General features: G+C 48.3%; 1 protein-coding gene across 1 annotated transcript in view; it reads left to right on the top strand.

Annotated features, from left to right (window-relative positions):
• Window positions 1-12,856, top strand: part of SSH1 (slingshot protein phosphatase 1) — a 441,967-nt gene that overhangs the window by 70,000 nt on the left and 359,111 nt on the right. The window contains exon 2 of the mRNA XM_085636457.1: window positions 12,237-12,274. Within this exon, the coding sequence (XP_085492583.1) occupies window positions 12,237-12,274 (38 nt within the window). The remainder of the gene's footprint in view (window positions 1-12,236; window positions 12,275-12,856) is intronic.

The raw sequence follows: 12,856 nt of genomic DNA, 5'->3' as shown, positions 1-12,856 counted from the left end.
CCCCAAGTTCATAGACTGTGTGTTGGGTTGCCACCTGCCGAGCACGCGCTGCCTCCCATAGATGGGACCTATACTCCTGCTGCGCCATGCGGAGTGTATGCGCCGAATCCTCATCCCCTTGTTGTGTATGGGACGTTTCAGCCTCGGTTACCGAACGCTCCAGCTCTAGCACCGCCTGCCGCTGGGTGTTCTTGTGATCAGAGATGACGGAGATGGCCTGCCCATGGAGGACAGTTTTGAAGGCTTCCCAGAGGGTTGCCGAGCTTCTGACGGAGTCAGCATTTTCGGCGAAATAGTGCTTGGTCGCGGTTTTGAGGGCCTTATTGATTTTGGGGATTTTGAGGTACCCGGGATGGACCGGAAACATGGTGCGTTTACACGGGTCGTTGGTCGCAAACGTTACAACCACAGGCGAGTGATCCGAGATGCCCCTGGGGAGGTGCGACACCTCGGTCACCCCAGTGAACCCGGCAGGCGAAGTGAAGATGTAGTCTATGCGCGAGAGGGTGCGGTGTGCGCCAGAAAGAAAGGTGTATTGTCTCTCATTGGGCCTATATTCTCTCCAAGTGTCTACCAGGCCTAGCGCGGCGGCGAATTCGGTAAGAATGGAGGTGTCCCCTCCGTGTGCCCTGTGTGACGACCTATCAAGTGTATGATCCATGGTTGCGTTGAAGTCCCCACCTATGATAAGTTCCCCATGCGGGAGTGCCAGCAGGAATTCACCCAGTGCCCTAAAGGAGACCTGGTGCAGTGTAGGGGGGATGTAGACGGTCACTAGGTTGTACACCTTCCCCTCCCATTGGCAGGTGAGTGCTGCAAAGCGGCCATATTCGTCCCTACGGGAGTCTAGAAGGATTAGGGGGAAACGTTTGTTAATCAGTATGCCTACCCCTCTGGAACCTGTCGTGAACTCCGAGTGTGTCGCCATCTTGAATCCAAGCCTATCCAGGGCCTTGGTGGCAGAACCCACCAGGTGCGTTTCTTGTAAGAGTGCCACCGCGGGCCCCCTACGCTTGAGGTATTGTAGCACCAGCCCACGTTTAATCTTGTCCCCTAAACCATTGACGTTCCAGGATAGGACCGCAAAGGAAGGACGTCGCTGCTGAGTAGGGACGTCGGGCATTGTGTCAATGGTTACGTGGGGAGAGCTATGTGATGCCATCTACAGGGTGGGATATAGAGATAGTCCACTGTAGTATGCCACCCCTGTGCCCCTGTGCTCGCCTAGTCAGCCCGAAGTGCCCGTGAGTGGTAGGTGAACCTGAACTAAAACACAATTCAACATAACAGCAAAATCCCCTGCCCTCCTCCCCCCTCCCTGCCTCCCTGCCATGCGGATTTAAAACTACCCGCCACCCCAACTCAGCAGAGTGCTTAGTTCCCATAAACTGGTTACGTGCGTGTGGGGGGAAAACCGCTCACTGTTCAGCTGCCGGTCCCCACACCAGAGGCTTGTCCCTTCAAGCAGTCAAATGTCCGATACTAGCCGGGGGCCCCGAGTTCGTAGCCTCCTGCAAAGTTAAGGCCCCCTTGGGCCGTCTGGAGCATCAAGGCCGCAGATCGCCGGGTGACAGCAAGTCCGATCGTCTCCATACCTTCATGTTTCACGGCGTTCCATCTCCTGCCCCCGACTCCTCGACACCCAAGTCCCCGGAAGAGGCTGAGAGGCCGCAAGGGGTATGGTCCCCCCTGCCCCTCGATTTAGCAGGACGCCATCCTTCCAGCCACTCCGAGGCCTCCGCTGGCGATGTAAAGAACCAAGTGCGCCCCTCCGCCTCCACTCGGAGCTTTGCAGGAAATAACATCGAGTATTTAAGTTCTCGAGAGCGGAGGTCCGCCTTGACCGCCATAAAGTCTCTCCGCTGTCGCACCACCGTTGCTGTATAGTCCGGATATAGGGTGACCGTACTGTTTCCCACCCGCAGTGGGGGGGCCGTACGCGCCGCCTGGAGGATCGCATCGCGGTCACGGAAGTTGAAAATGCGGGCCAGAATCGGGCGCGGGGGGGCCCCCGGCCGAGGCCTCCCGCCCGGCACCCGGTGGGCCCGTTCCACCGAGAAGAACTTGGAGAGCCCACGAGGCTGGAGTTGGTCAGTAATCAGTTTTTCCACGAAGAGGTCTAATGCCGGGCCGCGTTCACTCTCCGGCACACCAACGACCCGCACGTTGTTGCGTCGGGACCGTCCTTCCTGGTCCTCCAGTTTGGCCAGCAATTGCTTTTGCGTCAGTTCCAGGGTCTGTATGCGCTTGTGGTGGTCCGCCAAGTCCTGCGTGAGGGTCGTCGCGGTGGCCTCGACCTCTTTAAGTCTTGAGTTGATTTTGGCGACATCTGCTCGGAGTAGCGCCACATCCGTGGAGATCGTACCAATGGAAGCCTGCATCTGCGTCAATGTGGCCATGACGTCCGCCAGGGTAAACTCCACAGGTTTGTCGGAGGGGGGGGACTGCTTCCGATCCGGTAGGAATGCAAATTTGTCCAGTTTGGCCTGCGCCCCACCACGGTGGCCTTTCCCTCCCATGGCGCCAGGCAGGCACCGAGGGTGTGCCCGGACGTGTCCCGCGTGTAGGGTGGTCACCAAGATGCACCGCCAGACCCGACGTCAGGAAGCACCAGAGCCGGGAAGCAGCACCGGGCCCCCAAAGCACCAGGGCCGTGAAGCCATTCACCAACAGGTCACCGGATGGTCAATGTACCGGTGAGGTGCGACCGCCGCCGCCCGCGGCGCCCAAGGGCCCGCAGTCCCAGGGGGGATACTGTTCAGGCCGGATCCCCACGCGGGCGCCCCCCCAACCTGGCAGCACAGGAGTCAGGGGGAGGCAGCACCAGGCCCCAGGGCGACGTCCAGTAGGTCAGTGTCTCAGGCCTCAGCAGGTGGTGCGAAGGGAGTGTCGCCCGGGGGCCCAGCACGACCCGGTCAGGCGCGTCCTCTTTCCTCAGCAGGCCGCAGGGGCCGCGGCGAATCCACCCATGCAACGCCGGAGCCGTTCAGGGGACTCCGCCGTCAATGCGCACACTGACCTCCGAGTTGTAGGCCCCAGGCTGCCCCTTCAGGATATCAAGTCTGGCCGGGGCGCAGGCGGTTGGACGCGGAGGCCCACTCTTCCTCACCGCTGTCGGACGGGTCCGGTCCCTGGTCCGCCCCGAGGGGACGTCCCGATCTCCACCGGACCCGAAGCGCTTCGATGCTAGGCAGCCGAGGGCCGGGCGAGTCTCGTTGCGTCCGCTCCAGAGACCGGCACGTCTTAGTGGAGCCCAGCCGCACGCAGGGCGACGCAGCCACGCCCCCTGTCCAGCACACCTCGGGGATGTGGGGCCTAGCCCTCCGCTCGCCTCTCTGCTCCGCTGCCCAGGAACGGGGGGGTTTCGTGGGCCCCAGGCTTCAGATCCCGGGCGCCGAGGCTTTCGGACCCAGAATTAGCCGTCCAGAAGTAGGTGTGTGTTGAAGGGTGACAGGATAAATGCCGGATTAAGTGTCGGTGCGGAGGAGCTCCGGGCTCAGGCGGCCATGTTCTTCAAGAGCCAAGCTCCGCCCCCGACATCTGCAGTTCTTGTGTCCTTTTCTGTGAAATTGAGTTTAATTGCATTCATATCATGAATAATTTTTACATTTGTGTATTAGTTTTCTGAAGTATGGACACTAGCGACTATTGGACAACATTTGTTAAGATTTGTTATATATTGGCCAGTTCATGGGTATTTGTATTTGTCAGAATCCCTTTCAGATGGAGACGGACCATGCAGGAGCTATTGGCCCAACCGTGGCGGTTGAGGCCTTTTACTCTGCATGTCCCTGGGCTGGCCTACTATGGGCTCCAAGCAACTGGGCCAAGTACCCTTTCAGCACCTGACTCTTAGTGGTAGCATGGGTTAAGCAATCCAAGGCCTCTCGGGAAGGATGTAGGTGTAAGGTGAGCACAGCTTCACATCTCCAAGTATGTCCAGCAAAACCAATAAATGATTTTCCAGTCAAATACTTGCTTTTACGCTAAAATAACTATTTATCTACAAATACAAGGTACAGTACAACACACTGCAAATAATATGCACAGTCTTCTTAAGGCAGGCCTGCTTGCATTACCTAGATCAGCTCGTGTCCCACTTCCCCATCTATGGATGATGGTTATTCCCCATGCAGGTGTAGCGACATCCAAGCTAGGCCCCGCTAGTGAGTTCAAGTGTTAGAAGTTCTAGCAGGGCTTTTAGCAAAAGTCCACATGTACCTGCACATTGGCATGTCAGCCGAGCAAGTTCCCCCTGGCCTCATGGCCCGGTATCAGTCTTATGCACAGTTGCTGGAATGGTGGTCCAAAGTCCCCGGGTGCTCGGTCCCTGCCCGGTGGTGGGCAGGACTCCGGAATCTGCAGCAGCAGACATCCACACCGCTCCTCCAATCCGGCTTCTTTTTTTGTCCGGGGGAGGCTCTTGATGGCTCCCAGAATCAGGAAGGTGAAACGTAGCTGTTGCGACAGACATTGGTAGTGTTCCTCTGATCCGGCGTTAAGTCTTCTTTTTTGTCCAGTTGCGGTCCTGTGTACTCCCGGACTAAAAAGGTAAAACCTGGTTCCAACTCTGTGGTTCACAACCTGCTGAAGATTACGGCTGTGCACTGTCTAGGGTGATGGGCCTCTTTCTGTACTCCGGCCCATTCCTGACATGCAGGGGGTCTTCACAGCACATGCAGGGTGATGGCATTTAGTTTTTTCCTTGATCCCAAACTTAGCAAGGGCAACGGCTTCCCTTTGTGGCAGTACAGCACCAGAGCAGTAAATCTTCCTGTCAGCATTGGCCCCCGCCTGACATCAGGGGGTGTAGCAATGCACATGGGCAGATGACCTAATCGGTGCAGCAGTCCAGTCCTCTCCGTGGCCCCCACGTGGCAATTGGGGGTCGCACAGAACACACAGGCAGATGACCCGATCGGCACACTTGTCTCGACAGACCAGCATCTCACATTACGCTCCCAGGATACTCTCAGTAGGACCCCCACTGGACCAGGCTCCCTCTAGGCAATCTCCATCTCCTCACAGGGCCTTCCGGTCTTGGTTCAGGCAGAAGCCAGTGCTCCAGACAAGTGTTCTTGATTCTCCTGGGTGTTGCCCCCCTCACCCAACATGGGAGATTGGCAGATCTTTTGTCCCCAGTGCTGGCCACAACAGGAAAAACTCATTCTGAGCTTCTCCATGCTGATGTACAGTGTCAGTTTGGCAATTTAAGAGTCTCAAGCTCCCCTTTTTAGAGTCCATTTCCAGACACATTCATTATTTAGTGTCTCTGTCTTTGAAGTTTATGTTCAAGGGGTTGCCCACTTTGAAGTGCCCACTTCTTTGTTGTACTCTTCCTTCAGAGAGCAGTCTATCACAGTAGGACAGTCCCCAATCGTGATGGTGCCAAACACAGGCCATGGGAGTGACTAGAGGTTCACACCTGGATGTTCGCCTCCGTGATATGTGCATCAAGAGGATACCAAAGGGCCTCAGCTCTACACTTTATAATTATCTTATTAGCACCATCTTCTTCCTCTGATATGCCCAGGCTCAATTAACCAGTGGCCTATTTTCATAATCAAAGAGCCACAATTGATGTGCCCCAAAGAGTTTAGCTCTTCCTTCCTTCAATGTGTGTCCCACCCAACTCTCAGGAATTTAGAAATCCACAAATCTGTCAAGGGGAAACCTCTGCATGTCCCTCCTTCCTCCAGCAAGCCCTGGGCCTCCCAAAACGGAACCCAGTGTTTTGCATGTATTGTTTCCATTGCAAGCACACACATACGCCAATGCCCACACACATACACATTTGCATTCTCCAATGTAATTACCCTTGCATGGGCATCCATACATACCAGTGCGCTCATGCAATACTGCACGCTAAGTCCTACATGCAGTACCAGCTCACAGGCCCACATATAGCCACGCAAGTAAACGTAAACACGCTTGCTATTTCCTGCTGCACTGTACCTTCTCAGAGGCACACGTGTATCCCAGCACGCACATGCAACCAAACACACTGGTTCTGATGCACTGTACCTTTCCCACAGGACACACATGCATCCCAGCGCTGTGCACAATCCAATGCAGGCCGAGGGTGAGTTTATTACATAGAAGTGGACCTCTGCCAGAGTGGGCCAAGAAGTGCAACTCCTATGACAGGGGTAAAAAGGCTTGTTCACTGTGCTCATCAATGAAAACTAAAAACATGGTATTCTGCTACCACTGTACTCGTGCTGCTTAACTCCTGGTGAAGGCAGTAACCTTCCACCACTTGAGGGTAGCGCTGTGAGCAGCACTCTAGGTCTAAGCAGTCTGCAGTCTATGAGACAGGCCTAGGTCATAGCGCACATGCATAATCTGTGTTTTTCTTATGACCAACAATCGTTACCAAGGATTCAGATCACAGCAACTGGGGCACTCAGGGCATTGGTACACATCTACCTCCATGAAAGGGACTTTTCATCCCAACAGTGGTCAATCTCAGGAACATTTGGGGTCACATATAAATTTCAAGGATATGTAGGAGACTTGTGTCTTCTCCCAATTTCTGTGGAATTAGGGGCAATTGGATTTGTTACAGGGCCATTTAAGGTATTTCTGTACATTTCGTAGCATTCTGTTTGCTTGTTTCTATCCAGGGTCAATTGGGGAACTTTGATTAATTCAAGGACATTGAAGACTTATTTCGATTTCAGTGGTATTAGGGTAATTGTTTCTTTTTTAGGCTCTTGTTAGGTGTCGCCTACAAACACCCTTAGCTGTCTATTGTCAAAGACTTACTGACTACAATACAGTGATACATAGGGTGGGCTTTGGGCCATCCCTTTGCTAATGATTGGATGGCTTTATCCTATCTCGGGTTGATGCTCACGATTCAATGGCTTTCTCCTACTATTCACTTTGGGCCTAAGTCTTAATAATGTTATACTTACCAGCAAGTCTCTTTTCTATTTTATCTTTTTTAAATGGGGTTTGGGTTTGGCATGTATATCCTGGTGATGGTGACTCAACCAGGAAGACTTCAGCAATGGCACAGGCAGCTGATGTCCAAGTTGTCATTATACCGAGAGGTAGTCACTGCTATGCGAAGACACATACATATCCACCAATCCCACTCAAAGAGATACCCCGAAGAGGCAATAGCAGGGCAAGCCAACAATGGGAATGCACACCTACCAATTACCGTAAATGCAACAAAGCACAATCTTTATCATGCAAAGAGAGGAGAAAACATACAGCACAGAATGCAGCTATACATGTGTTTTGCATACAGCAAAGATAACAGAAGTACATGCTTCATTTATATATAAAAATTACATAGATCTGTGGGAGCACGATTTCATGCCTTTATAGACAAACATAAACTACACTGGTAGTACATATTTCCTTATACACACACAGTAGATATATAGCGAGTACTATCAGTGCAAGCTTCTGTAACACAAGGAGACCCGGTTCAGTGATTACAACAGCACATGCTTCCCCTATAGACCTAGAGCAGATACAGCAGCAGTGCATGCCTCTCTTATACACACAGAACAGTTGTGCACCCTACAGCAATACTTGCTTCCCTCCCTCACACAGAGCAGCAGTACAAGCTTCCCTCATCTAAACAAGTAATAGAGTTAGTTTCTCTCACTCACAGTGCAATAACAGCTTGAGGAGCAGTGCAAGTCTCATTCATTCAAGACTGAGAGTGCCATAAAGGGACCTTTCCCTTTGTAGGTCTCGCCTAGACAGCACATGTGCTTTCTCTTCAAGACATTTTATTTACTGTCCCTGGGCTTGGAGGTCTCCCTTTACTTACCATTGGTTGGCTTCATTGTCACTCTCAGTTGCTTGCATCCTGCTAGTAAGCGCTGCAGTCGCCACTTTTTATTCTTGTTTTTGACTCTCGCCTGGATCATGGCCCAGGTACTTGTGTCCTTCCACTTCTCACACTTTTGGGAGCGTTTTCTTTCTTTTTGTTGAGACACTCTACGGAGTGCATCTTTTGTAGTTTGTTTTGTCCTGTATTTCTCCCTTGTCAATCTGCAACCCACCATACTTCCTGTTGTCGTGTTTGCTTCTTCCTTCCCACCCTCTTTCCTTGTTGCCCTCCCTCCCATTGTTGTGTTGGCCCCCCCCACCCACTATAAAGAAAAGCGATATGACGTGGACACTGCAGGCCACATCATAGCATTTTTTCCCTTCTCCCCACCGCATTCCATCCTTTCATCATTTCCCCATCCCTGTTTCTTCTTCCCTCACACTTGCCCGCATTTCTTCTCCAACCCACCTATTCCCAGACATTTTGCATTGCTTACAGTCCTATTGAACCCCTTTGATACATAAGCTATTCTGGGTGGCCTGACACTGGGGTTGCCGTTGCTCTTTTCGATGCCTTGCTGCTTGTTTATCTTGCTGTGGTTGTTGCTTGCTCCTTTCTGATGCCGTGCAAGCGGCAGGCTGAATTTGGTGATATAGTTCGATTTTCTAGTTTGTGTGTTTTCCTCCAGTGGCTACCCCTCTGTTGAGCACAGGGCAACAACAGACCGTCTGTGCACTCTAGTCTCAACTGTATGTTTTTGTTTACTTTGATGCTGGTTTTATATACATTTTATTTAATTTTGTTGTTTGTATGACCGCAAGATTTCTTGCTCTTTTCAACTACTTTTTACTTGATCCATCATAATCTTCAGATGTGGTGCTCACATGGGAAGATGGACAGTCCCTATGATGGGGTTGTCCATTTATGTCCTTGGTGTGAAATATCGCTTGTGTTTGCAACATTTGGAAATAGACCTCACATAAAACTTAAGCTGCTTACCTTTTTGTCATATCATGTATAGAACCCAGTATAGTGGTACCTCCTGGTGTTATAACTCAATGTTCAACTTGGTCACACAATTGAAACTACTTTCCAAGTACTATATATTACTGTGTTCAGTAAAATCGAATTTGGGTCGTATTCTTGCTTTCAAAATGTATGTTTTATGTGGACTTGATGTGTTTGTCCTTCCCCTGGAGCATGGTTTAAGCGGCTCGTGCTTGCCTAGTGTCCTTCCACTGCTCGCGCTTTCAGAGCTGCTTTTTTTCTTTTTGTTGCAGCACTCGATAAGAGTGCATGTGTTTTCTGGCCGTCTCTCACCCACACCCACCCACGTCCCTTCTTACTGCTGTTGCCGTTATTGCTTACCCCTTCCTTCCTCCACCCCTGTTGAGCTGCTTTCCCCGTCCTTCCAAACCCCCTCTTGCATTATGTTACTTGCCCCATCCCTTCCACGTTGTGTTGCTTGCCCCACTCCCGTGATGTGTTGGTTGTCCTGCCCCTCTTGCCAGATAAAGTCCTATGATGCGGCCAGCACTTGCCACATCATACCACTTATTTCCCTGACTTTAAGCAATGCTGAACAGTAACTGTGCTGCTATACAACATGGTTCAAAGACATTGACAAAGCCAATAGCTCTATGCCGATGATTGTTTTTGATTGTTTTTCCTTCTATCCTTTTTTTACCCTCACCCTGCGGACTCAACTTCCCATAAAGTCAACGGGGTTGCAAATGTAAACTGTATCACAAGAGCCCTCAAATCCTGCCAGCTAGGGGTGGTCAAAGTGAGTCTTAAGTCCACTAGTCTTACATAGCTATCTGCATTGATGTCACAAAGTTAATGACATGGTCTTATGCAGGTTAGGTTGACTCCATCCCTGCATTCACTTTACCTGAATTCCCACATTATTATGATTATTGGCTGGCCACCATAACCACCTTAGTCCTGCTGTACTGAGTATACGCTTTGCCACAAGCCAATAATTGCAATATAAGTACTCTTTTTATTGGAAGTGCACAAATTTGGCCCAATCACAAATGACGAACCAACATGTGGGTGGAACCTAATCCCCGCCCTCAGTAGTACTGTGAAAGCTCTATTTTTTATATCACATAAGGGCATTTGACAGCTGTGCTATCAAGCCAGACCTAAACAAGGATATAAATTAGTGTAGCCCTTGGCATTCCATGCTGCTCTCAAACACACACCTGCACTTTGAAGTCTAAAGTTAATGATGGAAACGGAAGAGCACGAGTAGAGTGATGGGACTGGAGAACAGCAGTACATTCCTCATGAATGCCCTCCTTCCATGTGTGGCATTGCCACCGGAGGTCAAACACAGCAGAATATCTACTTATCTATGATATTTTAACAGCATTGCAGTGACGTGTGTGCCCTTGAATGGTCAAGCTTCATACTTAATGCATATTAGTGAGACTTATCTAGGCAGCCATACTGCTGCAGGCTCAGGTAGCTACACACCAAAATAGTCACAGCTGATTGGAGGTGAAGCGCACAACTTCTGCCCATGTACTCTTGTCCACCAACATGTGTGCGGAACCTCTCTAATATTCCTGCGGAATAATATTGCTATTTATAAATCTGAATTTTGATATCCTACCAACGTATAAGCCACAAATACAGTTGTTCATAAGTAAGTAAGATGGCTTGGCTGTAGCAGAAGCGGAAAATATACCAGTAAAGAAAATGCAAAGAAAATGAATACAAGGAAAATATGCAATTTATAGTTATGCAGAACATGTTGTGGAAAAAGAAAAAAATCTGAACTCACTTTTAACACACGCAGACTAGACTTTTAAGAGAAAGCGGGGGCGTGCAATATGGATTCGTAGACCACTCACATCCAGCATCGTTGTTTATAAAACTGAGGCGGGAGAAAAGGTAGAGCAAATAAAGAATGACGCTGGAACATGCATTGTAAAAGTTCTTGAAATTCTATAGGAGCCAACCATATTCTTAAGAATTTTTTACCCAACTGACCTCTTTTTAAACATTTTTAGTAATTATGAATTGTTGATTGTGTGAAATTACATTGTACTGTTCCTATGTCTTTTTATGATATTTATTTATCGAAATAAAGTATTTTGACTGACTGACAAAAGAATTTACCAGGCATGTCACGCAGAGAAAAATGTGCGTGAAGGACAAACCAGAAAATCAATATTCAAATGCATCAACCACCTCCAAAGATTATACAGCATCAGAATTCAGATATAAAGTGCATATCCTCTGTAATGTAGCAACCAAAGTCCAGGTTAAATAAATGCTCTTTTTGTACCATCGTCAAATCCTACAAATTCAGAAATGTAGGTATTTTTGTATAATAGACTGCACTTCCATATCATGCATGCCACCCTCCTCCCAAATATGGCCAGCATGTGCATAGTTCCATAGTTACAGTGCACCTGAAATACATGCAATGTCAAAGAATACATTTCCGTCTACAGTCTACACAAACATGTATCATTAAATAAAATCGGAAATGTGAACAAAAACATCAGAAGATAATACTCTACACTTTAAAATATAATTGTTTAACAGAGTAACAAACAAGCATTCAAAGAAACCAGAAGACAAGATTGCTTCCACTTGAAAAAATTTAAATGACAGATACAGAAATGGAGCATAAAATTGCACAACTAAAAACAATGGCTTTTCTCCCCTTATTATGTATTCATTCTTATGAACATTCTCAATTGCGCACCGATGCTCATATGTTGAATTATAATTATTATAGTCTACATTTTCTTTTTACGTTTTTGAATTCTGTTATGTGATTTTTCTATTTTTAATACAGGTTAATTATGAAAAGCTAAAATGACAGTTCCTTTATGGTCTTTAATGTCATTAATAATTAATATTTCGAACTAATGGAAGGCGAAGTAATTGAAAACATAGGACTTGATTTCGAGTTTGGGAGACGAGTACTCCGTCACAACCGTGATGGATATTGTGTCCGGCTCATTATAAGTGCCATAGAATGCACTGCACTTTTAATAAGGTCTGGATATCCATCATGTTTGTGAAAGAGTACCTCATTGTATTTGTCCAGTTGAGTCCGTAGCTATAGAGGCATTCCTTGGTTATGTATGCCCGCAGGGCAGGCTTTAGCACTGGTGCGCCCAATGCACCAATCTTTGGGCCCCAAATGACCTTCTGCTCCCTCTAACGGTCCTTAGCACCTCCCTCGCTTGGATTTAATTTCTATTATAGCGCTATTCTTATCAATTTTGCTGTGCCTGAATCTGAATTGGGGCCTACCTATTCAAGCCACAAAGCCAATATTACATCTCTGCACCCTCGTTCCGCAGTCAAACAACTGAGCAAAAGAGCATGCATCTGTACCTACAGAAGATTTCTAGAGGTTTTAAATTGCCATTTTCACATTTTGAAATAATTTTTCATTTTTTTTCAGGAGGTTGGAAGTGATGAAGAGCGTAGGTCAAACCTGAGGTAAATGAATTCTTTATTTCTAAACAAATCACTACAGATGACTAATGTTTTGACTACAAACGTTTCTATTGTACATTTTAACAGACGTTCTGGTTGTATAAAAGTGAATGCTCGTTAGTACTAATTACATATTTCTTTCTGCCAGGATGTTACCAGTGTAACTTTAATGCGCTGCCCCAGGAGACAAAGTATAAGCAAACCAGAAGGCTTTGGTAAAGAGCAAGGTTTTCAGAAGCGTGTGGAATAACCCATGATCAAATGTGGACCCCACAAGGTTTCTGTGGGATTGCTCAAGTGGTTGGTGTCAATTCTTGATGGACAGCGGGCATGACCGGTGGATGGTAGCAGTCTTAATATCCTAAAAAGCAAATATGAGACTCATAGCTTGGGTGATAACGTCACAAAGTGTTCCTACAATAAACTTAGATTTGTGAAAGGCAAAGAAGCTTTATGAGAAGCTACTAAACATGTAAGGCCAGGTGGAGAGAGGTCCTGGCGTGAACGACAGTCGAGCGAGCCAGCTGTAATATGTTGTGCAAGCTGGAGTTTGTTAACGCTTTAGCTATTTTGGAGGCTTAGGTG

This window comes from Triturus cristatus, chromosome 11 (genome assembly GCF_964204655.1).
Source record: "Triturus cristatus chromosome 11, aTriCri1.1, whole genome shotgun sequence".
In the NCBI taxonomy this organism is placed as follows: Eukaryota; Metazoa; Chordata; class Amphibia; order Caudata; family Salamandridae; genus Triturus; species Triturus cristatus.
This window is presented reverse-complemented; position numbering and strand designations above follow the sequence as displayed.